At 35.9% G+C, this 27,151-nt stretch overlaps 3 protein-coding genes across 4 annotated transcripts; 1 reads left to right on the top strand and 2 right to left on the bottom strand.

Annotated features, from left to right (window-relative positions):
• Positions 1–1,286: 1,286 nt before the first annotated feature.
• LOC132045092 (chaperone protein ClpD, chloroplastic) lies at positions 1,287–12,138 on the top strand. 2 transcript variants are annotated; one of them, XM_059435618.1, is made up of 12 exons: positions 1,287–2,262; positions 3,920–4,077; positions 4,154–4,383; positions 4,503–4,611; positions 4,685–4,815; positions 8,410–8,511; positions 8,600–8,881; positions 8,992–9,095; positions 9,175–9,469; positions 10,761–10,994; positions 11,151–11,387; positions 11,561–12,138. In XM_059435618.1, exons 1-12 carry the CDS (start codon positions 1,601–1,603, stop codon positions 11,885–11,887), a joined length of 2,871 nt encoding a protein of 956 aa, XP_059291601.1. In that variant the 5' UTR covers positions 1,287–1,600; the 3' UTR covers positions 11,888–12,138. The 2 variants fall into 2 exon arrangements, with proteins under 2 accessions (XP_059291601.1, XP_059291600.1); XM_059435617.1 differs by having other exon boundaries at positions 1,288–2,262; positions 4,151–4,383.
• A 132-nt stretch (positions 12,139–12,270) lies between these two features.
• Positions 12,271–16,692, bottom strand: LOC132045093 (U2 small nuclear ribonucleoprotein A'). Its single transcript, XM_059435619.1, has 8 exons — positions 16,529–16,692; positions 16,398–16,438; positions 16,180–16,309; positions 15,873–16,078; positions 14,423–14,590; positions 13,264–13,314; positions 12,959–13,132; positions 12,271–12,590 (listed from the first exon to the last, which is right to left on the bottom strand). Exons 1-8 carry the CDS (start codon positions 16,608–16,610, stop codon positions 12,585–12,587), a joined length of 858 nt encoding a protein of 285 aa, XP_059291602.1. The 5' UTR covers positions 16,611–16,692; the 3' UTR covers positions 12,271–12,584.
• A 2,071-nt stretch (positions 16,693–18,763) lies between these two features.
• LOC132045091 (protein FRIGIDA-like) lies at positions 18,764–23,716 on the bottom strand. The gene is made up of 3 exons (XM_059435615.1): positions 22,680–23,716; positions 19,904–20,079; positions 18,764–19,807 (listed from the first exon to the last, which is right to left on the bottom strand). Exons 1-3 carry the CDS (start codon positions 23,569–23,571, stop codon positions 19,031–19,033), a joined length of 1,845 nt encoding a protein of 614 aa, XP_059291598.1. The 5' UTR covers positions 23,572–23,716; the 3' UTR covers positions 18,764–19,030.
• Between the last annotated feature and the right edge of the window lie 3,435 nt (positions 23,717–27,151).

The following is a 27,151-nucleotide window of genomic DNA, read 5'->3' as shown; positions in this document are numbered from 1 at the left end:
CTGATCAAAGGTTTTTTTTTTTTTTTTAATTCTTAAAAAGCGAAATGGATCACATAAATTAAGATAAACAGAATACTATTCTACAGGAGATTAGGAGTAAACATTATCCCAATTCATGCATCTTGCTCATGCTTTTGTCCGACTTCATCAAGTCAAACGAAAGCAACTCTCTTCTTTGGGTGGAGGGTGACCAATAATGGGATGACACGATGTAGACAGAGAGAAGAAGCTTGGGAAACAGGATTGACACTAAAGTTCTGAAATGGAATTATATATGTCATATCTTTTTTTTATACTATGTGATTCCTTGAAAGAGATTATCCGAAAAAAGACTTTCTATCCGTTCAGGTACTTGAACTATTCAATACCCTTTAAAGGAAGTTATAGCTAATTGCCTAATTTTATCTAGAGTATTGCATGTTACTTATCCAAAAAAAATAACTACAAACAAGTAATATTTGGAAAAGTAAATTTGTAAGAAGCACGTAAAAAGGAAAAAAGAAAACTTAAAGATCGTTAAAAAAATGCGTATGGAGAAATGAAAATGGACATATTTTGTCCACAAGCCAAAGCCCCCTATGGAAAATGGGAATTTTCTTTGATTCATAAGCAAAGAAGCCATCCTTTCCGTAAGGTTCTTCTTCTCCTGTCTTCCGTCCAAGGAATTGCGTGCTCCCACTGTATTCTATTATTATTATTTCCATCCCTATTCACACAGCCCACCACCACCACCCTTCTGCTGGGACCTCTACTTGAATAATTAAATTTAACTATTACTTTGTCAAGTTGGATTAGGCATCATAATTGTTGTAGAAACATAATTAAAAAGTAAACTACACTCAACTGTGTGATTCAATGATTAATGAAATATGTTAAAATTTTGGGAGACTAATTGTACAATTCTCAATAGAGGTGTCTTTTTCTTTGTTTAATTCTTAACGGATGGAGCTATCCGATGTCTATATTGGCGACATATACTAGACATAATCAAGATATGTGTACGTTAATCCAAATATCAATTATCAAAAACTAGTTTAAAAAGTACACTTAATATACAAAAAACTTTATAATATCAAAGTTCAAAATTTACTTAGTAAATAAGTTAAAACTTTTTGTAGATTGTATAGTGTAATATTATTAGAGAAATAATATTACTATCATTTTTTTCGTGTACAAAAAGACACAAAAGATAATCTCTAAACAGGAAAGCCAACTTGTACTCTTTTCATTTCAAGTACATAAAAAGACAGGTTTGGGCATTGTCAGAGAAAAGTCATTTTTTTCAAGGCACAGACTCTATTGAACACAAATTTAACATTATTAACACATTTTCTCCCAATTTTCACCAATAAACTTGCCTTTGACGTGTTGTCTTCTCCAATCTCCAATTCCACCTCTCCTGTAAAACAAAAAAGAATCTTCCCATCTCACAAACTTCTTTTCATATATATAATATACACAAAATATACACTTTGTATATCCTTAAAAAATACTTCACCTTTCCCTTTTGACTTTCCATTTCTTCTTCTTCATCATCTCCATCTCCTTCTTTTCTTTCTCCTTGTGTTTTAAATTTTTTATAGTTTATTTTTTTTTCTGAATGGAATTATCTTGTTCATCTCCACTTTCTGTGAACTTCAATCCTCAACTTCGTCGCTATGTTTCTGTATATCCTCAAAGAAAACAAACTGTTTTTTCCATTTTCCCATATTGCCCTTCTTCAACTACAACAACTACTTGTTCTACAAGCAGTTCAACTTCATCCCTTTTTGGTATTTCGCTTTCACATAAACCCCACAACTCAATCACACGTAAAAACAAACGTTCTTTATATATAATATCAGGTGTGTTTGAAAGATTTACAGAAAGATCAATAAAAGCTGTAATGTTTTCACAAAAAGAAGCAAAAGCTTTGGGTAAAGATATGGTGTATACACAGCATCTTTTATTAGGTCTCATAGCAGAGGATCGTAGCCCTGGTGGATTTCTTGGTTCTAAAATAAGTATTGAAAAAGCACGTGAAGTTGTTAAGAGTATATGGAATGATGATGTAAATGAATCTGAAAATAATATAGTAAAATTGGGGTCTAATGAATCAGTTACTTCAGCTACTGACGTGGCGTTTTCGTCGAGTACTAAGAGGGTATTTGAGGCTGCTGTTGAGTATTCAAGGACTATGGGGTATAATTTTATTGCACCTGAACATATTGCTATTGGTTTGTTTACTGTTGATGATGGCAGTGCTGGTCGTGTGCTCAAGAGGTACTATTACATATAGTTACTTCAAGAAAGCTTTTTTTGTTTGTTTTGTTTTTGGGTAGTACTTTTTGTTGAAGTGTTTCACTTTATTTGGAATTTATGAAGTTGAAAGTTGAAAATGAAGTTGTGTTTGGTTATACTTTTTGCAAAGGAGAGAGAGAGAGCACTTTATTTGGAATTTATGAAGATGGCGTTGGAAAACAGGTTTGGAGCACTTTTTCAGATTTGCAATCCAACTCCAAGTTGGATTTGGAAATTTTATAACCTAACAATGATTTTGAAATGAAGTGAAAAGTTATTCCGGAAAAAAGTGAATAATTCTCATGGCTAAAGGGCTCCTTTGTTTTCAGTATATGAACTGTTGGATTCTTGGTTGAGCAAGCAACTAGTGGATGATGAGGATATGTATGAACAAAAGTATTAGGCTTTTGTGATTAGCAGAAGTGTATTGGGATCAGTGTTTTCAAAAGCGAAAAGCGCAAAAAAGCTCTAAGTTTAGCTGGGGCTTTAAGCGCAAAGCGCAAATAAAGCGTGGGCTTTAGTGAAAAAATGCGCAATGGTGCAAAATTACAGATATATGTATGTTTAGTCCAAGACTAATAAAGTAATAATAGTAAGCATGAATAACAAATATATGGACAAAGAAATTGTAAAAACATTACGATAAAGTGAAATATCAATCATCTAGTGTCACCTCTTCAAGAGAGGCTCAATGGCAAGGAAAAGTATGTCTTAGAGCCTTGATGACGACACTAAAGCGCACATAAAGCGAGGCGAAGCGCTCAACAAGTTTTGAGCCTCGCTTCAAGGCTTAAGCGCGCCTTTGACAACACTGATTGGGATCACAATTGATTAGCTAATGTTGCTTATTTTGAGATCCAAAACAGCTTCTAAAATTGAGGAAATGTTATCTGTGATTGTATGATAAGAATTAATCAGCTTACTTTACAATTCCAGGAATGTGGAGTTAGGGATTCGGTAGAAAGTCATCCTTGACTCATCTATCGTTGCTTGCCATATTTTACATTCTGGATACACTTTCCATTTTTAGTGGTGTTCTGGCTTCTAAGGTATAGAATATACCAGAAAGAGATATTCCTTTGTTTTCTTACCTTTGTATTCTGATTTGAACTTATAAATGGTATCTGCCTCTCTTTTTTGTCTATTTGTGTTTTATATGTATGTACATGTTCTTTTTCAAGTTGTAGGCCTGGGAACTAGCTTAATATTTTGACCTCCTGTTGATAAGCAATTTCTGTATTTTCGATGATGCACCTATGCATGAATGATTGTTCTGCTTTGACTCATGTGTTTTTCTCAAAGCTGCAAGTGAATATCGGTATAACATTGAGTTATTACTTTACATGCAAATATATTTCGCCATACTTTTGAACCCAGTATCAAGGTTGTGGAAGTCAATCAGCTCTTGAGACACTATACTGATTCAATTATAGATAAATAAATAAACAAACAATGCATACTGATTTCTTATTTGTTGTAAAATTTCTATTTTACAATGCAACCAGCTTGGTCAATATCCCTCTTTACCTTCCTGATTGAGTATTATATACTTTCTGTCTTGCAATATGATTATCTTTTTGTTGTCTGTTACACATTATGTATATAAGACTTTAATGGAGGTAGACTGACCTAATTTCAGGTTAGGAGTAAATATAAATCGGTTGGCAGCTGAGGCAGTTTCCAGGCTTCAAGGAGAGCTTGCTAAAGATGGTAGAGAGCCAATTTCATTCAAAAGGTCACGCGAGAAATCCTTTCCGGGAAAAATAACTATCGACAGATCCGCTGAGAAAACAAAAGGTATGGCCAGTTCCTGTTACTCTCTTGTTAGTGTTTATTTCGGCACATTGTCTCAGATGAGTTCCGTTTCCAGCAGAGAAAAATGCTCTGGAGCAATTTTGTGTAGATCTTACTGCCCGTGCAAGTGAGGGCCTTATAGATCCAGTAATTGGCAGGGAGACTGAAGTTCAGAGAATTATCGAGATACTCTGTCGCCGAACAAAAAACAATCCTATTCTGCTTGGTGAAGCTGGGGTTGGGAAAACAGCGATAGCCGAAGGGCTGGCGATAAACATTGCTGAGGGAAATATTCCTGCATTCTTAATGGTTGGCTTTTCAATGAATTAATATTTTGTTTTTCTTTTTCTTTCTTTCCTTTTTTTGGGTATTCTCGTTCCGCTAGCTACTGCACCAATTTAACTAGGGTTTTTTTGCTATGTACACAGAAAAAGCGGGTAATGTCTTTAGACGTTGGCCTATTGATTTCGGGTGCAAAGGAGAGAGGTGAATTAGAGGCACGTGTGACTACATTAATTAAGGAGGTAAAAAAGTCAGGTGAGCATAGAATGGAAGTAGAATTTGGTCAAACTCTTTGATCATCGGCTAAGCCTACTGACATAATTTGCAGGTCATGTCATTCTATTCATTGATGAGGTCCACACCCTTGTTGGTGCTGGCACAGTTGGACGGGGAAATAAGGGTTCTGGTCTTGACATGGCTAATTTGCTAAAGCCACCACTTGGCCGGGGTGAACTGCAGGTAATTTCCTATTCTGGTTCCCTGCATTACTCTATGTAGTTGCATTCATGACGGTGGGCTTCCATTCTTAGACGTAGAAAGTCTGATGAACTTGTCAAATAAACTATTTGTTAATCTGCAGATAGGGGACGAAGGTTTCTAGCCATTGATGTATGCGTATTTTCTTCAGCGATGCTAAATTAACTTTTTGAAGTTTGTTTTGGCGTAATTCTGCTGTATTCTTTGAGCATATGTTCTTTTATCCTCTTGTTGTCCCTTGACCTGTTTGTTCCTCAATGTTTCTATCAATATAAGTTTCTCTTTCAACATTAAATTTACAAAACGGAGAAAAAGATCCTGTGAAAAAACACCAATTATCCTTTTACGTAGATTTTGCTCCTAAGGTTCTTCCTATGCTTTGAGAAAGTTGGTGAAAAGGATGCCCCAACAGCACGCATAGTGCCTTCACACACAAAAGAACACAAATACTTTTATGCTTGTATGTCTTAATATGTGTGTTATACATCTATGTATGTACTAGCAACATATGCCGGTGCGATGCACGGGCCGAACATGTGTATTCACTTTAATTAGCCAGTCTTTAAAGTTTGTATTTTGAAAATAACTTTTAAAAACATTCTAAAATTGTTATTATATCTAGCAACATATACAAAATGTATTTTATGTACCATCACTTTAGTTATATTTCGAAAATGGAGTTTAAAAATTAAAAACATATGATGGAATTAAGTCGTTGAGATGGAAAGAGTCAGACTTTTTTCTCATTATCATGACAATGAAAGTTGTTCATCGATGTGAAATAGAAAATTAGTAAGAATATGAGAGAAAATTAATATTTTGAATCTAGATTTTTTCTTTTAAATTCTTTAATATCTTATATGTATACCGACAGGTTGATATCCATCTCAATTAATTAATTGTTCAAATCCAAACATAAGAACCATTGTTGTATATATTGGAGTTTTTAAAATCAAAACTAATAAAATATTTTTATTAAATTAATTAAAAAATATATTATAATTTTTTATATTAACAATTATAGATAAAAAGAATTGTTAAAAAGAAATCAAAATTAGAAAAATATACTCCCTCTGTTTCAATTTGTTTGAATCTATTTCCTTTTTAGTCCGTGCCAAAATGAATGAGCTCTTTCCTAATTTGGAAACAAATTCACTTTATGAATGATTCTACCCACACAAAATTTTCAAGGCTTATTTTGAACCACAAGTTTCAAAAGTCTTCCTTTCTTAAATGTCGTCTTTAAAAATGGGTTCATATAAATTGAAACGGAGGGAGTATGTTATATCGTAAATCACCAAATTTTAATTCCGAAATGAAAATATATCTAAGTGGGATTAAAAAGTAGTTACTTAACGTGTACAATTTATATAAATTTTGGTACAAATTTACATTGCTATTGTTCGTGCTCTCTTCACATTTAAAGTACTGACAAAGAAGGAAAACGGGAATAAAAGTCACTCCCTCCGTTCACTTTTACTTGTCCAGGTTAACATATCAAGAGAAAGATTTTTGTTCTTGTTATTAATTTTATCCTTCACATTAATTACTGATTTTTAAATTATTTTCCAAGGCTATTGAGACTTATACCAATAAATATGAATATTATGGTGAAATATATACTCCCTCCGTCCCACATTACTTGTCATTTTTCCTTTTGCACGGCCCTTAAGAAATCATAAATAAAAGATGTATTTTACTATCTTACCCCTATCTCTCTCCAATAAATACATTCTAATCAAAATTGACTATTTTCAAGAACATTTATTACTAAGGGTAAGATGAGAAAAATTTGATTAATTTTATCTTGATTTTGTAAATGAACAAGTAATTTGGACATATAATTTTAGTAATGTGGCCAAGTAATATGGGACGGAGAGGGTAAGATGGGAAAGATTTAATTAATTTTAATTGGCTTTATAAATGAACAAGTAATTTGAACATATATTCTTAGTAATGTGGCCAAGTAATATGGGACGGAGAGAGTACTTCATTTATTAATTCTTAAAAAACGTGAAAAGTCAAAAGTGAACAAGTAAAAGTGCACGGTGGAAATAAATGTGTCGGAGAATTAAAATTGAAGTGCATACGTGTATAGATGAGAAGAGAATAAATATTCAGTACTATGACATATGTCCACGTGGGATAAAAAAATAGTTTAGTAATGTGGCAAAGTAATATGGGACGGAGGGAGTACTTCATTTATTAATTCTTAAAGAACTTGAAAAGTCAAAAGTGAACAAGTAAAAGTGCGTGGAGGAAATAAATGTGTCGGAGAATTAAAATTGAAGTGCATACGTGTATACATGAGAAGAGAATAAATATTTAGTAGCTAAGTAATATGGGACGGAGAGGATAAGATGGGAAAATTTTCATTAATTTTATCGTGGTTTTATAAATGAACAAGTAATTTGGACATATATTTTTAGTAATGTAACCAAATACTCATTTTCATAAAAATGCATAACAAATTCGATGACCAATGAGATTGGTCCAAGTTTATAGTACTATTAATTTTGATATTGCTCGTAGTACAGTAATTGGAAATACAGTACATATTTTCTTAAAAATGCATAACAAATTCAATGACCAATGAGATTGGTCCAAGTTTATAGTACAATTGATATTGCTCTTAATACACGTTTTTATTAAAATGCATAACAAATTCAATGACCAATGAGATTGGTCCAAATTTATAGTACAATTGATATTGCTCTTAGTACAGTAATTGATTTGGACATATATTTTTAGTAATGTGGCTAAGCGATATGAGACTGAGAGAGTACTTCATTTATTAATTCTTAAAGAACGTGAAAAGTCAAAAGTGAACAAGTAAAAGTGCACGGTAGAAATAAATATGTGTCGGAGAATTAAAATTGAAGTGCATACGTGTATAGATGAGAAGAGAATACATATTCAGTATTATGACATATGTCCACGTGGGATAAAAAAGTAGTTTAGTAATGTGGCAGAGTAATATGGAACGGAGGGAGTACTTCATTTATTAATTCTTAAAGAACTTAAAAAGTTAAAAGTGAACAAGTAAAAATGCACGGAGGAAATAAATGTGTCAGAGAATTAAAATTGAAGAGCACACGTGTATATATGAGAAGAGAATAAATATTAAGTAGCCAAGTAATATGGGACGGAGAGGGTAAATGGGGAAGATTTAATTAATTTTATCGTAGTTTTGTAAATGAACAAGTAATTTGGACATATATTTTTAGTAATGTGGCCAAGTACACATTTTCATAAAAATGCATAACAAATTCAATGACCAATGAGATTGGTCCAAGTTTATAGTACAATTGATATTGCTAAATACACGTTTTCATTAGAATGAATAACAAATTCAATGACCAATGAGATTGCTCCAAGTTTATAGTACAATTGTTATTGCTCTTGGTACAGAAATTGATTGCATTGTTCGTCCCTCTACCACATTTATATATAGTAGAAATGTATGTATGTTGTCCATCTATGCATATCCTTTGATATTTAGTTGCTTAAATTCAAATGATCATTTGATGTTTAAAATCTGGTTGACTTTGCTCGTAAACTTTTTTCTTGCAACAGTCTATTGCATCTACCACCATGGATGAGTTCAGATTGCATATTGAGAAAGACAAGGCCTTTGCCCGAAGGTTCCAGCCCGTCTTGATTAATGAACCAAATCAGGTGAATAATAGTATAATACTGTATGCATATGTATGAACAAGTGGGTATGTAATGTCCTAACAGATATTCTTGTTCCTAAATTATATAGGCGGATGCTGTCCAGATACTGTTGGGGTTGCGTGAAAAATATGAGTCACATCACAAGTGTAGATACAGTCTGGAAGCCATAAATGCTGCTGTGCAACTATCAGCAAGATATATACCGGATAGGTATCTTCCTGACAAAGCTATCGATCTTATGGATGAGGCTGGTAGTAAATCTCGTATGCAAGCTCACAAAAGAAGAAAGGAACAGCAGATATCTGTACTCTCACAACCACCAAGTGATTATTGGCAGGAAATTAGAGCTGTTCAAGCCATGCATGAAGTGGTAACTGTACTTAAATGTTACACAATCTCTCTAGATTTTGCTTGTCATTAAAAGTTTGAACTTCCTTATGTGGTCTAAATTCAACAAACCCGTGCCCCCTCTACAAACAGATCCTGGCAAGCAAGCTGACTGAAAATGATGATGCGTCTCGTTTGAATGATGGCAGGGAACTTGATTTGCAGCCAGCATCGTCTTCTACATCTGATGAAGATGAGTATGTATCTGCAATTTGTCTGAAAGTCATAAATTTAAATCAGAAGTAAATTAACTTAAATTCTTTGATTTTACTCTAGACCCCCAGTAGTTGGACCTGAGGAAATAGCAGCAGTTGCTTCACTCTGGACAGGCATTCCCCTTAAGCAGCTTACTGTTGACGAACGAATGCTTCTGGTTGGTCTTGATGAGCAGCTTAAGAAAAGAGTTGTTGGTCAGGACGAGGCTGTTACATCCATTTGTCGGGCTGTTAAGAGATCCAGAACTGGCCTCAAGGACCCAGATAGACCAATTTCGGCGATGCTCTTCTGTGGTCCTACTGGAGTTGGAAAATCTGAACTGGCTAAAGCTCTGGCAGCATCTTATTTTGGTTCGGTAAGTATTAATAAAATAAGCTGTTTCGCATTATTCATCAGAAAGATGTGTCTCCAGATTAAACAAATGAGGAGAAATTTAAAAACTCTAAAAAGAAGTTGCTTCCCTGTGATTTTGGTCATCTAAATGTAGAGCATGTTGACCAGGAGCTGCATAATTCGGGCAAACAAAATCAAACCCCTATTGGTTTGTCTGAAATTTAGAAGAACTATGTAAACTAAGAAATCTGCTTCTATCTTTTCATTCTAGATGCCTTAATTGTTTCACCAGGCAGTCACCAAGTTTCTGCCAGTGAAGTTAAATTTTTTAAAAAAGTTGCAATCCAGCCATTTCGGTGGCAATGGTTAGATATTGGTGATAGTAACGATGTTCTCAGGGCCTTTTTGGTGCCTGGTGGTCTTGGGAATTTTCTAGGTTGCTGGTAGTGGTTATTCGGGTGAAGAAAGTATTAAACTATGATTGTAGGATGTGAAGATTGTGCTTTTGCTGGTTCTGAACACACAGAGTAAAAAAGAAACGAGAGAGGGACAGGGTGCCAGAGGCTGTGCTGTGTGGTCAGTCTAGGTTTCTTTGGCTATTGCGGGTCAAATGAGCAACCACCATTTAATCTTGTTGGAGCAGTTCTGATTATTAGTTGACTAATAAGTACTTCTAGTTTACACATACTAGGTAGTGGTCTTACTGGCTTATTTCAAATCTCTTTTACCATTACCAGGATCAGATGATCTTCATCCATTTCAATAATAAAATAAAGAAAAGCATTGCTTATATATCTCAAAAATTCGCTACATTAACTAGATAACGTCTCCTCTTTCTATATCCTTGCATCTTCCACCCCCTCCCCTCTTCCCCCACCACCACCCCAAAAGAAAGAACAAAAGAATTCTCTAATTGGCTATGGTGGAGGCACGTAATTTGGCAAAATAAATCAAAATTACTAAGAGAGATCGATAGTACATATATTTCATTAAAGAATTGGATCATAGTCGTTTAGGTAGCAATGGCTTTAATCTTGTCATCGCTTTGAATTTGTATCTCTTGGTCCTAGGCGGTTGGTGATTTCAGAGAAAGTATTGAACCAAATAAGATTCATCCGAACAACATCCTCAATCCAACCTTTTAGATGAAAATTGCGGATAAGACTCAAAAATTGTCATCTACTTTTTTTTTTAGAAGTTCATCATCTGGTTCCTAGAGTTATATTTGTTTTCTTCGGGTCGGTTTTGTTTTAACGATCACTAGGTTTTGTGAATTCAATGTACTCAGCAAAGTATCTTTTGGTGTTGTCCAGGAATCTGCCATGCTCAGATTGGATATGAGCGAATACATGGAGCGGCATACTGTGAGCAAGTTAATTGGATCGCCTCCTGGTTATGTAGGCTATGGAGAAGGAGGGACTCTTACTGAAGCTATCAGGAAAAAACCCTTCACTGTAGTGCTGCTAGATGAGATCGAAAAGGCTCATCCCGATATCTTCAATATTCTCCTTCAGTTGTTTGAAGATGGTCACCTAACAGACTCTCAGGTTTGATTTTAAATATTCCATAAGATAGATTGTAGAACTTGTCTCGGAACATCAGTACCAGTTTCTCAAAAAAACACTTGTCTCGGAACATTTTAATTGAAGAATTTCTTTATCCTTGGATGTTGGCATTGCTAATTATGGAACTTGATTCAACAGGGAAGAAGAGTGTCATTTAAGAATGCCTTGATAGTTATGACTTCTAATGTGGGTTCGACAGCCATAGTAAAGGGTAGACAGAATACTATCGGCTTCTTGCTTGCTGATGATGAATCAGCAGCCTCCTATGCTGGTATGAAAGCAATAGTGATAGAAGAGCTCAAGACATACTTCCGCCCAGAGTTACTGAACAGGATAGACGAAGTAGTGGTATTCCGTCCACTAGAGAAGACCCAGGTTCGTATTATAAACATCTACATCTTGTAGCCTATTTGATGACCCCTAGTTTGATTCAAAAAATTGCATTAATCTGAGAACTGAAATGGGCCATAGAGCGATCTTTTATTCTGGCACATTTCTTAGAAAGCAATCGGCTACTGTGAGTAACTGCTTTGTATGTTTCGTTGCAGATGCTCGAGATACTAAACCTGATGCTTGCGGAGGTAAGAGCTAGGCTTGTTTCATTTGGAATAAGTTTGGAGGTATCAGAAGATGTAATGGAGCTTATATGCCAGCAAGGATTTGACAGAAACTATGGCGCACGCCCTCTGAGGAGAGCTGTCACCCAAATGGTTGAAGATCTCCTGAGTGAATCTTTACTTTCTGGGGATTTCATGCCTGGTGATGTTGCTATGATTCATTTAGATGAATCTGGAAATCCTGTTGTCATTAACCAGTCAAGCCAGACTATCCATTTGTCTGATACGAACGGAAATCCAGCTGTCACCGACCGGTGAAGCCGGAATATCCATTTATCTGATACATCTGTACTGTAAGGTAATAACAGCACGATATAGCAACCTGTATATGAGTAATTCTTTGTATAGCTTTAGACATAGCTGATTCATACATGTAAAGACATGCCACAGAATTTTTTCAACAATGTATAAGCTCTAATGATCATTGTAGTATATTGATGATCATGTATTTAACGCTACAAATTTATTCTGCTAATAACAGATGAAGAAGCTTACCCTAGTTCACCTTATTTTGTCGATTCTCTTTTATGATGATAGACATTCGTTAATATTCTATCTATTGACAAATGCGCTTTGTCAATTATCACGAACTTCATTTAGTTTATCAGTCTGAAGGAAAGAGAATAAGAAAAAGACACCAGTTACCAACTCTGTTTACTACATTGTCTCTTATCCAACCGGACAATAGTACAACTTTTGACCCATAAATTCAGCTCGTCACCTGATGCTTCCAAGCTAAGATTTGATAAACTTGGCAGCTATTTATAGTCTTTTAAAATCAAAATGCAAGAAAATCTCAGTAAACAGCAGAATACAACGGCTTCAGTTACATGGATTAACTTAATTCCCCTCTGTTAAAAAAGAAGAGCTCCTCATACACAGATATACCGTGCATGGCTGAAAGATACTGACATCGGAATGCTCCAACTCAACTACACATGATAACCCTGAGTGTCTACTCCTGAAAAAAAAAAAAAAAACACAGGCAGAGGAAATTAGGTGACATAAACAGACCATGCAGTTTTTTGGAACACATAGTGAAAGTCAAAGGGCATAAACAAATAGACAAGTCTACTAATGCAACTAGGAGTCAAGATAGAAGATTAAACAATCAAGGAAAATTCTCAAAACCATGGCTCACAGCTCGAAATTTAAGCATGCAACGTTTATGTAATTATGTATGTTGGCCAAATGATATTCTTCTTCGTGTAAGCTAATGCAAATACAAACCAGTTCCAGATGATAACCCAGCAAACTTAGACAAGAGGAAGTATGACATAAGAGAAGAAGACATAGTCATTAAATTTTTATTTAGGATAAAATCTGTACCTGCTCCATATCTGTAGGACCATCGGTTTTCTGTTCAGGTACATTTTCCTCCGCCTTGTTAGCTTTATCATCACCATCTGTTACCATCTCGTCTTCTTTGGAGTCTTCTGTTTTAGCAGCAACATCGTAATCACCGATATTTAAATCTGCAGGAAGCTGGCCCGACTTCAATGCCTGCACAATTTTACACATAATTGTAAGTTTCACAGAACATGCTAGAAAAAGAAAGGGAATATGAGCAAGGTCTTCTAAGGGGGGAAATGATAAATACACTAATTTCAGTAAATCAGAACTTCATGTATCACCTGTTCAAGTCTAGCCACCTCCTCAAGAGTTTGGGAATTCACAATGGCAGCCTGCACGTGCAAAGAGAAACAATCAATTGAACCGGAGAAAGGAAAGGACTGTTCTATTCACTTCTGGAGTGGTCTCTTTTTCACAAATCCGTGAGAAGAGAGTTAGTCAGCAAGCTTGAATTTACCAGATACAGTTCCATAATCATGAAAATCCATATAGACCAAATTTTACCAATAATGAGAAAAGCTTAGCGCATCTAGGACAATAAGTATAAGCTCCTTCTAGCCTTTCTTTGGCAACGTTTCATTGACATAAGCAAGAAATCAGTGGACATGGCATGCTCCTATTAGAAATTAAAAAAAAAAAAAAAAAAAAAAAAAAAAAAAGCAAATTATTTGATTCTGACCCACAGGTCACTGGAAGAGTCTGATGACTTTTCTTCAGAGATTGAAATAAGTAGCCCCCCATCCACAGAAGGTACTGTGATTGAAATAAGTAGCCCCCTATCCACAGAAGGTACTGTGCTTCTATGATTCAATATGTGGGTTTGTTTCTAATTGTTCTGCTCTATATGACCTATAATGAAGATTGCTTTGCTAACCAGTGTATCTTCTAAGAAAATATTTCATTATATATTTGGTAGTGTTGCTGAAACTAGTTGAAGCTTTATATGGACAGAGAATTGTTCATAGAGCTGTACAAAGAGAGTACTCGAAACATAAAACAGATACTGAGTAGTTGACCTCTTGTACATAGACAGTGAATGGGTTGGTCCTGTACTCCTATCCATATTTCATGTTACCCTCGCCATATTTTTTTTTTTTTGTTTTTTTCAAACTGGTAAATATTGTATTCCTCAGCATTGTGGACATGCTGGAAACCTTCAAAAAGGAGCAAACAGAGGTATAAAAAAAAAAAAATTTAAAAAAAAAAAAAAAAACAACTTACAGTGATCTTAATAAATCTACAAGTTGATCTATATCTTCTAAGCCTATCTCTTTACACCAAAAATAAAAAGATACTATACAATTCCATTTGACTTTTTGAATGGAATTGGATCTATCTTCAAAATAATATGTTCCACCATCCTATTCCTTAAAATGCATTCAAAGAAGAGGAAGAAAGAATGGCTAAGAAGTAACAGAAACTGATAATGATATATTGTACCTTAATCGCTATAATTTGCTCGGGTGTAGGAGCAACTGGCTTAGGTGCTTGATCTTCCTTTGGTTCCTCAGCAGGCGCCTCAACAGGTACAGAAGGCTTCACTGATTCCTTTTTGACCTGCTCTTCAGCTTCTTGTGACGCAAATAAATTACTTGCTTCCAATCTCTCCTATAGCAACAAAATTAGATCCATCAGCTCAATATGCAGTGGTTTAAAGTAACTTTCTGGGTGCTTCCTCTCCCACACCGAACCCCACAGGAGAAAATATAACATTTGGATTTGATAATCATAAAGCCATGTGCAATACCAGCTTCAATGGCATGGAGTACAAAAGGCAAGGTTTTATATACCAACACTTGAGACAAATCTAAAGTACATGCCCTAGAAATTCTAGCATGAAGCTAGAAACAACCAGTTAACCATAGAGCACAGTGAATAAAGAGACGAGTGAGTATAAATTTTGTGGGAGAAAGTAGCTGTATGTTTTATATAGAGAAATAAAAGTGTATTTAACATTATACATATCGACATTGTGTCAAATCCCAGAATATCTCAAAAAAAGAAACACTTATATCATTGGCAACCTCATAAAGCAAACAACCACAGATTAAATTCAAGACAAGTAGGTGAGACTGTTCTAACCATATATTTAAGTTTTAGCAAATAGACATTGTACTAACATCTTTGTAGGAGAGCAGTCACGTCCTCTGCTTTAAGATAAGAATTACCATATACACTTTTTAAAAATGATAAAATTTCACATCAACAAGGCCATATACATAGATGGCTCCATAAAACTTGCACTATTTGTACTTAGCCACACCTTATCTTGGGTTTTGACCTATTCAAGGAGGCTTAATAGTGCTTTGATCTACTTGTCCGTATCTAACCTTTTTTGTCAAGCTTTCCCTTGAGCCGAGGGTCTTTCGGAAACAGCCTCTCTACCTTCCAAGGTAGAGGTAAGGTCTGCGTACACTTTACCCTCCCCAGACCTCACATTGTGGGATTTCACTGGGTATGTTGTTGTTGTAAGGAGGCTTAATGTCTGTCATCTCCATTTCCCTTTAATATTCTAGCAAACGGATTTAAAAGGTCTGTCATTTATCTATGTACACAAACTTGGTGCTTTTTATGCAACTCCACTGGTTCAAACAAAATGCCGAACACCTCCCGCTTAATTAAAGGAGCCTTTGCAAACAAAGAAGCAAAGGCTTATAACCTTCTTCAAGATTGGAAACCCATTCAATTTTTCTTTTTTATTCAACTGCAAGATATGAAATAAGATTTTATACAATTTCTTGCATATTTGAGCAAATTCTAGATGGCACCCTAGTTCAAGTCCAATTGAAGTAAGGACAAAGTTAACTAAAACCACAAGCTTTACTATCAACCTATTTGAAGAGTGGCGACATTATTCAAATAAAGAGATGAAAGGAACGAGCAAACCAACCTTTTGTTTGACTTTCCTGAAATCCAGCAAACGCAAGGACGTCAATTTGTGAATGACATAAAGGCGATAATTTGGTCTCTTTGTGATATTGTTATCAAGCAAACTAAGAAACTTGAGCTTCGGGAGAGACGCAAGCGGGTCAATTTCAACCAAATTGGTAAGTCTGTTGCTAGTAAGAATCAAAGTATGCATTTTTGGCAGAAACTCTGCAACACCACACATACAAAAAAGAAGAAGGAATAAATGTCTCGTTAAATAAAAACCCTAACAAAACAAATAGGCGTATGATAACAGTTTAATGTCTCACCTCCAATGTTGGGGTTGATACGTGTAATTCTATTGTTGTTCATTAGTATGGTTCCAAGTCGATTCAGATAGGGGAAATTCTCGAGTTTAACAATCTCATTATCAGATAAATCAATCGTGTCAAATTGATCCTGTAAATTCAAAAAAGCAATTTCAAAAACTAATTCCCAATAACTAAAAAAAAAAACTTGAGTACAAAAAAGAAATAAATAAGCTGACCTCAGTAGCACCCAAGTTCTCAATAACAGGAATCTTATTACCTGAACATAATAAAATAGTAAAAGAATAAAACATAAAGCTTTTCCGACAGAATGTTGAAAGAAGAAAAGAAAATAGGGTTTTGAAGGAACCTCGAAGATCTAACTCGCGTTCGCGAATGGCATTGAAGAAGTGAGGACTCTTCCAAATCAGGTCAGCCGTTAACCTCACCATTATTCTGTCTGCTTCTTTTTGCTTGATGTCTCTAGTTGCAGCTTATGCTAGAAAAACCCCCAATAAGGTTTTTGAAAGCCCCGGTTCTGAATACTGCAGAAACTAGGGTACGTTTACTATATTGCCCCCTTGGTCGTCTACGCCCTGCCGCTCTGGTTATGTGCACTAGTTATTTATTACCTCTAGTTCAAAATACGGAGAAAAGGCCATAAATAGTCCCTTATCTATGGGAGTAAGTATAAAATGATCCATGTAATATCTTTCTAGATTTTAGTCATTTCTTATCAAAACTTATCAATTTGAGTCTCTATATATTTTTTATACAAGCAGCGTACAAACTCATAAAACTTCGTGAGATTAATCGTTAAACTATTCCTCAGACCTATATTTCTCTCTCCCTGCTTCTTTTTCCTCAAGTTCATTCTTTAACCTCAACTTTTTTCCTCAAGTTCTCTCTCGCCTTTCGTAACCGACGGACTGCGTCGGTTAAAACCGACCCAGTCCGTCGATTTTGTTAAAAAAAAAAAATTAAAAAAAACTAACGGTCTCACGTCAGTTTTTTTTTTTTTAAATTAAACAATGAAATGTAGGAACTTAGAGTCAAACCCAGGTATGTTCCTTGGCATTAAAGGGCTTTATCACTAGACCACTGATATTTTTTGTTCATATAATTATATTAATTTAATTTATACTGTTTTTTCGCTCTAAAAACCGACGGACTCCATCTCCGTCGGTTTTTATAAAAAAATAAAAAATAAAAATAAAAATAAAAAATTGACGGACTCCATCGGTTTATTTTAGAAAATAATATAACAAATAATTATATTTTTTCGCGCATTTTTGTGCAAAAAATAATCGACGCAGTCCGTCGGTTTTCTTAAAAAAAAAGATTTAAAAAAATTATTGAAAAAGCGAAATGATCATCGGTCTTCCGTCGGTTTTTCCATTGATTTTTTTCCGTCGATTTTTACCAGTTTTTTAGTAGTGTTTGAGAAGAATGGTTATAGAAATTTTGTGCCTGAGTTTGTCTTTTCGAATTTTAGAGACTCGAGAGCGACACCAGTGCCAGAATGCTTTTTTTTTTTTTCTTTTTTTACCAGTGCCAGAATGCTCTTTTTTTTTTCTTTTTTTTTTTTTTTTTTTTTAACAAGAGGAACTTAAGGAAAAAGAAGCAGGGAGAGAGAAACATAGGTCTGAAGAATGGTTTAATGATTAACCTCACGAAGGTTTATGAGTTTGTACGCTGTTTGTATAAAAAAATAGACGGAGACCAAATTTGATAAGTTTTTGGATAGTTAAAGGACTAAAACCGGTAAGTGTATAGTTAAGGGACCATTTTAGACCTACTCCCATAGATAAGGGACTATTTATGGCCTTTTCTCTCAAAATACATGTCTACTTTAATGTTTAGCATAAAATAGGTATATTCATTAAACTACTCTTAATTAAATATTACTTATTTACTATAATTTCTTGATTACATAAAAGCTGACCTTTTTGAATAGGGTTAAATTTAAAAGAAAATAATTAATTCCTTCCTGATAATGTAAGGAGACACTTATTTTGAACCAAACTAAAAAAGCTAAATGGACACTTATTATGAAGCGGAGGGAGTATTTATATTTAAATCCATGTCCAACATCCAAAAAGCTCGACTATGTTATTTCGGGAGGTGAAAGCTCTATGTTTTTTATGATAAGGAATCTGCAACCACTACTCTTCGGGAGGGCACGGGATAAATCTCGCTATAGTGTAATTGTCCAATGACATAAGAGGTAAACCGTATTAGGCAAGCCCGTCTGAGAAAGCATGTAGGGAATTTCAAACCTGAAACCCCTATTTGGATGTTCCTGCTCAACCAACCCAACCACCCTTGCAGGCAGAGATGAAAGCTCTATATTAAAAGCGACTTCACTTACATCAATCGAATTCGAGACGTCTGGTTAAGTTAGAGTACTTTTCTTCTTTTTCCTTTGGGAAAATCTTTTCAGGAATATTTCCAAACACCCAAATGGAGTTTTTAATAATTCAATCAAATGTGTATATATACCCTACCCCTATACAACAAGTTGTTCCACGTTACTTTCCACTTTACTAAAATGGTCGTCTTAATTCATTTGAGAATGTGTGACCAAAAAAATTCAAGGAGAATGAGAGAGAAAAAAAGTAGTAATAGAGAAGCGGGTTTAAGTCATTTGGTCTCTAATTTACTCTCTGTAATTTTAAGTCTTCCAAGACAAATGAAAGTTCCCTAGGTAGAGCACTATCTAAGCTTCAAATTGCCCAAAGTTTCTTAAGCTAAGGTAACGCAAAACATTTTTGAAAATGCATCTTAAGAGACCTTAGAGAAATCACTTCTAGACTGGCTATACTACAGAAAGGGAAACTAATTTAGACAGTAATGCCTGTCCAAGGCAAAACTATCTGGGGTAGTACAAGTAAGACGAATGATGAGCAGAGGCAGCAGAAGGAATAACATCAACTCCTCGCAAGCCGCTGCTCCTGTAGAGTTCACTTGCTCTAACAGGATCATCAAATTGATAGGTAGCAGATGCAGAGCTCCGGCCAGCAATATCAGTTGGTATGGCGTTTGGTAACCCCCTAGAACCTTCCAAATATGATGATGGCCTATAAGTATCACCAGGTATGGAGTTTGGAAACCCCCTAGAGCCCTCCAAGTATGGTGGTGTCCTATAAGCATCACCAGGTTTGGTGTTTGGCAAACCTGTAGAGCCTTCCAAGTATGATGATGGTCCATAAGCATAACTGTGGGAGGGCAATCCATATAACTGACCAGTATGAGTTCCTAGTGAGCCAACATTTTCATGTATCGAGCCTCCAACAGGTCCATGCAATACAGGTGGAGACAGAGAATAACCATACATGTGGCCAGCAGTTCCACCTTCTAACAAGGTGTTGTTGCTATCGACATGATTAACAACTCTTTCCTGTTGTAGCCTTGGATTTGGAAAATGTGAGTGTTTCGCTTCTTTGTTGCTGAACCTTCCAGATGACTCAGTTTCATCATTTTTTCTCTTTTGTGCCATCTTCTCATCTGTTGAGATTTCTTTCTCCAAGCTCATTATTTTCTCATTGATTTGCCACCCGGGAAGAAGTTCTGAAAGATCAACACTGTGACGTCTTAAACATTTGACGGTAGATCTCAGCGCAGCCAAGTGGTTCTTTTTTGCTTCATTCTGTACGATATAACAAAATGCACGGTTAACTTGAGGAAACCAGGAAAGATATCAGGGAGAAAGAGCTATCAGTGCTGGAATAAATTCAATAATTACCACATCAGCAAGTGAACCTTGTGATTTTCCCTTCATTTTCTTCAGTGGCTTTTCAGACTCTCGTAAAAATGATGTCACAAGTCTCTGAGGGTTAAATCTGTCCTCAATTCCAAAAATATAGGCAATATCAACCGCGTCAATTTCCATGTTTTGCCTTAACATCCCCTCTATTATTTCTGTTACAAATTTACATAAACCAGTGTTAAGTAGGCAGATAATTAGCAACTACGACAAGGTCAAACATAAAATTTGGGACAGAGACAAGGTATCCAAAACTGCAAAATGAATCATCTTAAGATATAATCACATAATAAAGCTACATATCTGTAACCACAAACAACGGAAACAAACAATCAGAAGGTGGATTGTAACTTCCAAGTAGATATGAGGTTAAAATAGGCCCTTAGGCCCTTCACTTGAACTTTAAGTGCCCCAAAATTGAAAAGTTGCCACATAGAATGAGAAAAGAAAGGAAAGGCAAACATCCTCCTGTCCCAGTTGCTTGTTCCTGTCCATAAGATTTTCTATTTCAAATTATTCAATTACTTTGGGGCACTTGAACTTTAAGTGCTCCAAAATTGAAAAGTTGCCACATAGAATGAGAAAAGAAAGGAAAGGCAAACATCCTCCTGTCCCAGTTGCTTGTTCCTGTCGATAAGATTTTCTATTTCAATTATTCAATAATCCCCAAATGCTTAAAAATTTTGTCATTAAATTCAAACATAGAATATCCTTCCATTCTTTATTTGTGTCTATGAGTCTCAAGTAAAAAATTAGCACAATTATCCTCCCTGGCTAAATATATCACCACCAGATGCACATAAAAGTACTTATTCATATTAACGAACAATATTCAATAGTGTTATTCAATAACTGCAGACAAACTTCTTGTTCTTTTTTCTAAATCAGAAAAAACAGTGCGCAAACTTTTAAATTCATCGAAATTAGCTCAAGGATTGAGTGGCTTCGAATACTTATCAAGAAATACAAACAAAACAACAAGTGAATTAGATCATCTAGGATCACAAAAGTTATAGAACTTTCCACTCAACTAGCAACTCTTCAATATACTACTACTAAGCCCGTTCAACCTTATCACATAAATTTGACTCAGCAGTTTTGCATGATCTGTTCATTTCTGCTGAATTTCCTTTTAAACAGTATTAGAATCCCTGCAAGTTCAGATAGGAATTTCTCTTTTGGTTTTTCGCTCACCTGTACATATTTAGGCACTTTCTTAGTGCTGCATTTTCAATAGCATTACCAGTTCTCAAACCCAAAAAGAAAGTTCTTTGTAAGACGTTCTATGCATGAGATCTTAGCCAGGAAAGATATGAAGAAAGCATGAAAGCCATGTTCTTATACAAAAATAAAATCATCAGCATGGATCATGATTCATTGTGGACCTAGAAGGACCTTAGAGGATCTGGGAAGCTGTTGTCCTCAAAGACCTAAGGATGGTCCAAAGGCACTAGAAGATGGGAATTCTCATGCTCAGATTTGTGAAAATTTCAGAGGTGTTATTAGGCCAGTTACTAGGTGCCACAAAATAAAAACTGGCGTCTCAGACAAGTGTATTTTTTGGTGTTTTTGGAGTGAAAGATATGTAATATGCTTCGATGGAACATCAACTCCAAACCACCCCCTTGAGGCTAGATGCCTCTTTAGCTTATTCTGGTTAAATGTAACCGTGTTAATACCCTCCCCCATTTTCAGATTTCATCAGCTTTCAGCTCCCCGTCCTTAGTATAGACACATTGTAATGGACCTGATTATCCTTTTTCGCTTCACCTTGTACTCTGACTTTTGCATTCAGTAATGAAACGTATTATTACTTCATTAAAAAAAAAATAGGCGTCTCAATTTGGATAAATGAACAGAGTGGAAACTCTTGGGTAAAGCCCCGTCAAATTCTATAATTAGTTCGTAATAATTTCGAGAAAACTCTAATAGATTTACTTTGTTCACGAAAGAGAAAAGAGAGATAATTCATAGTTGGAAAGACTTTGTATCAACCATAGAAGAAAAGCTGCAAACTGAAGTGGCAGTTGAAGATCACCACACGCACAACTGTAATCAAGATCACAAGGAGCTAACAGAGAAAACCCTTGCAACCCAGGGGGACTGGACTAGGATTCACATTTGAATCCAAACCAGTATAAATCCGGTGTCATTTACTTTATTGCACTTTAATTCCTGTTCTTTATTGCTTATATCACTGTCTTATTCTTAGTCGACTAAAGAGAAAATTAAAAAGAGTACAACTCCCCCCCCCCCCCCCCCCCCCCCGGGGCAATTTCATTGTTTTTTAGGGGCACGATGAAGGAAAGGAAAAATGTGTTTGAAGCTGTTGAGATGAATAAAAAGGGGAAGGACAGTACCAGGAGAAAGCAAGCAACTTAAAATAGTGCAAGATACCAATAAATAGAAGGGAAGGATAAGTTCCTTTTAGGTAAGTATATTTTTTACAAAAGAACACACCAAGCAAATGCTGACGGTCTCCAAAATACAGCAGATTTGTTGTCCTTTCAAGTATGCAAGGAGTGAAGTCCATCATAGTGTCAAAATTATTTACATTTTCTAAAGTTATCCTAAGTTAGGCAAGCTTCATGTACGGCAATACAACCACATCAAACTACTTGTATCGGCACATCTTGTTCTATAAGACTAGTTAAAGGGCACCAAACTTCTTAAAAGCACGCCATATCACGTGAATAGCAAATGAAAATTTATGCAAATGTAGATTACAGACAAATTGAATTCATGAAAATAGGACCTGGAATCTTTGCCATGAAGACATTTGATCTCCTGAGAGCACCGGACATATTCTTCTTGAACGGACTTGCCAGAAGCAAATCCCTGATATCCTCATTTCTAAATCTTCCTGGAATCCCGAAACACCCAATAAGCAATAGCAAACCCCGCGCATCCATATCATAAGCCTTTCGTAGACCTCCTTCGACAACCAATCTCTTCCTCCATGCTAAAGCTGCCTGCTCCGCCTCTTCTTTCACCGCTTTCTCAATCTCAACTCCCTCGTCGATTCCCATCAACAAAAAACACTCCAAAACCAATATAGAAGCCTTCCTTCCAATGATGATCGGTGAACCCTTAACATACGCCTTGCTCCCTTGCAAATAAAACTTCCCGAGACATTCCAATACAAGTTTCGCTGGATTGGGCGAGAGTTTCAATGCCTTAGGGACTTCTTCCGTCAGTCCATTTATATCTGAGATACGTGATATCATGTACTTCCTCAAACCACGACCGTCCATCGTCTCACAGAGCTTTTCTAGTTCTGAACGAGTCGATTTCAGCTCTGAAAGATGAGGGGATTTCACTTCTTCTTCTTCTTCTTCTTCTTCTTCTTCAGAGGGGTCAGATTCTGAAGATGGTTCTGACACGTGTACAGGGGTAGTGTTTGTTGTATCTGGGGGTCGCATAGCATCTATTGCGGTCCCGATGAATTCTATGTGTTGTTGTAACTCAGCGAAGCAGCGTTGGAAACCGGAGAAAGCATTGGAGAGTTTGAGGAAATTGGCAATTGAGTCCTCCTGAGAATGTAGGTTTTGGGTTGGTTGCTGCTGAAATTCCGACAAATTCTGCTGTGAAGTGTTTAGTGTTTGTTGTTGAGATTGCCCTTGGATGGCTGGTGAGGGTTCAGCCATTGAAAGAATTGGAGAGAATCGGAAACCCTAATGCGTGAGTTCTCCGGTGTATCTATTGTTCATGCACAAATGATCGTTTACTTTTCAGATTACAACTAGACTGGAAGTTCTAATTTTCTTCTTGTTATTGGGTTATTTTGGACATGCGATGAAAATCGATAATGACTCAAAAAGTCATTCTCTGCTGAGTCTATGTTGGGTTAAGTGCACCAAAAGCCACTTTTAAGCCGACATTTATAAATTTAAAATATAACCATTTGCTTTTTGTTAGAGGGATCAATATTATCCCGGGTTAAACGTATTAGCAATGCTTCAAAAATGTCATCCTTCCGTTTGTACAATTAAATTTGTCAGTCCTTTCAGGCATTGGTTGTTTGTCCATGGTCATTTGGATGATCGGTGCAAGACCAGAAATTGGAACAAATTGATTCCGCTCGTTCCCGTCCTTCGCTTCAGGGCATGTCCCTTGATGTCATCAGTATTCCATATTGTCGGGCAGCAAAGCTTTAGGCTTGTTCACTAATCAGAATCTAAAAAAATGTCCTTCTACCACCTAGTGAATCAAATTCGCCCCTCCATTAAAGTCGCAATTATGTGACACAAAAGATGTCCTAGCAACAAGAATCCGTGCCCAGTTTTTTGCACGGATTATCCTTCAAAGGCGTTGGACTTTAATTTTTCCCCTCAAATTGCTGGTCTTTAATTTTTGCCTTTCGCTTAAAAAAGTGGTCGAAAATATCCTGAGGTTCTGGGTTCGAACCCCTGCTCAGTCAAAAAAATAAAAAACACAAGGCAAGGCTTAGCGAAAAGTCTGCCTAAATTTGCCTTTTTTAAAAAAAAAAATCTGGTGGAATTCTACAAAAGTTAAGGCCTAACTTTTGCCAAAATATGCCTAATTTTGCAACGAAACTCTACCTTGCGATTTTTTTTTTTTTTTGACTGAGCTAGGATTCGAACCCAAAACTTCGAGGTATTTTAGGCGAAGGACAAAAATTAAAGACCACCCCCGAATAAGGACAATCATGCAAATTGCCCATCAGTGCCTGCACACACAAAAGAATACAAGTACATTAGTACTTGTATGCATTAGAGGTCGAATCAGGACTTTTAGTTTATGGATTCTGAACCATAATTCTTTTTGCTTACTGAGTTCTGAATATATAATTTGCACATATTAGATGAATTTTTTAATATCAATACAGGGTTTGAGCTAAAGTTACTAGGTAATGCTGAACCTATTACCACTGCATTGGCTCCTCCCCTGGTGTTAGTCATACATTTATTTACTTATGTTGTCTATCTACGTATATCCGTTGATATTTATAATAGTTTAAATTCAAATTATAATTTAATGTTCAAAACTGGATTTTATGGACTCTGGCACTAAAATTTCTCTTGTGACTGTGTATCGCATCTGCCACCATGGATGAGTTTAGCTTGCATACCGAGAAGGATAAGGCCTCTGTTCGAAGGTTCCAGCCCATCATTATTAATGAACCAAGCAAGGTCTAATAATGGATAAGGAGATGGATAGACTGATAAACGAAACTCGAGTAGTTTTGGAAACAAAGAAACAGTAGGTGTCAGACCATGCTCGGTCAAACTTACAAAATCTGCTTATTTTGGTTGCTGGAGTGGTATCTTCGGTTCTGCCTTGAAGTTAAGATTTGATAAACTGACAGCTATCTAGTCTTTTGAATCAAAATGCAAGAAAGGGTCTATCTCAGTACACAACAGAATACAGTGGCTTCAGTTACATGGATTAATCAATCCCCCTCTCTTCAAAAAGACGAGCTCTTCATCCACAGATAAATCGTGCATGACTGAACTGTACGATATTCACATCCAAATGTTCAACCTCAATTACACATGATAAACCCTGGATTTCTACTCCACAAAAAAAAGAAACAGGTAGAGGAAATTAGGTGACAAAAACAATACAGTTTTCTGGAAGAGTGAGTCAAACGGGCATAAACAAATAGGCAAGTCTACTACTGCAATGACATGTTAAGAACATAAATGAAACAACCAAGCACAAAACTCTGTCTCACTGCTCCAAAATTTAGGCATACAACACTTATGTGACTATGTATGATACCCCAATTGATATTTTTCTTCTTGTAAGGTAATGCAAAAACCAACCAGTTCCAGATGATAACTCAACAAACTTAAACAAGAGGCAGTATAACATGAGAGAAAAGAAAGACAAGTCATTAAATTTTTATCTAGAATAATTTGCACCTGCTCCATATCTGTAGGACCGTTAGTTTTCTGTTCAGGTACGGTAGTCATTAAATTTTTATCTAGAATAATTTGCACCTGCTCCATATCTGTAGGACCGTTCGTTTTCTGTTCAGGTACGTTTTCCTCCTCTCCCTTGTTAGCTTTATAATTGCCATCTATTGCCATCTTGTCTTCTTTGGTGTCTTTTTTTTTTTTTTTTTTTGTAGCAACATAGTAACCACCAATAACTAATCTGCAGGAAGCTGGCCAGACTTCAATGCCTGCAAAATTTTATACATCATCATCAGATTCATAAAACATACTAGAAAAAGAAAGGGAATATGAGCAAAGTCTTCACAAGGGGAAAAATAACATATACATATTTTCAGTAAATCAAAACTTTATGTATCACCTGTTCAAGTCTAGCCACCTCCTCAAGAGTTTGGGATTTCACAATGGCAGCCTGCACATGCAAAAAGAAACATTTAATGAACTAGCAAAAAGGAAAGGACCGTTCTATTCACTTTTGGGGTGGTCCTTTTTCACAAATCTGTGGCAGAAGAGTTATTTAGCATGCTTCAATCTACCAGGTACAGTTCCATAATCATGAAAATCCATACTTAGACCAAAATTTATCAATAACGAGAAAATTTTAGTGCATCAAGGCCAATCGGTATAAGCTCCTTCTAACTTCTCTTTGGAAACGGTTCATTGATGTCGGCAAGAAATTCAGTGGACGTGGCGGGCTCCTTTTAGAATAAGAAGAGCCAATATTGACTCACAAGTCACAGGAAGAGTCTGATGACTTTCTTTTTATGCTGGAGTCTGATGACTTTTCTTACAAGATTCTAATAAGTAGGCCCATATCAGCAGAAGGTACTGTTGCTTCTATGATCCAATATGTTGCTTTCTTTCTATCCATATGTCATAACACCAAAAATCCTCGCCATATATACACATCGAAAACAATCTGTTCCACCATCCTAATCCTTAAAATACATTCGAAGAGGAACAGTAACAGATAAGTGACATATTGTACCTTACTTGCTATAATTTGCTTGGGAGCAGGAGCTGGTTTACATGTTTGATCTTCCTTTGGTTCCTCGGGAGGCGCGGGAACCTCACCAAGTACAGAAGTCTTCACAGATTCCTTTTTAGCCTGTTCTTCAGCTTCTTGTCACGCAAATAAAAAACTTGCTTCTAGTTTCTCTTATATAACAAAATTAGATCTGACAGCTCAATATGCAGTTGTTAAGTAACTTACTGGGTGCTTGCATTCTCAACTCCAACCCCAAAGGAGAAAATATAACATTTTGACTGGTATTTAGTAAAAGCAATTACACCACAAGCTTCAACG

Source organism: Lycium ferocissimum, unplaced genomic scaffold, assembly GCF_029784015.1.
Source record: "Lycium ferocissimum isolate CSIRO_LF1 unplaced genomic scaffold, AGI_CSIRO_Lferr_CH_V1 ctg60, whole genome shotgun sequence".
In the NCBI taxonomy this organism is placed as follows: domain Eukaryota; kingdom Viridiplantae; phylum Streptophyta; class Magnoliopsida; order Solanales; family Solanaceae; genus Lycium; species Lycium ferocissimum.
This window is presented reverse-complemented; position numbering and strand designations above follow the sequence as displayed.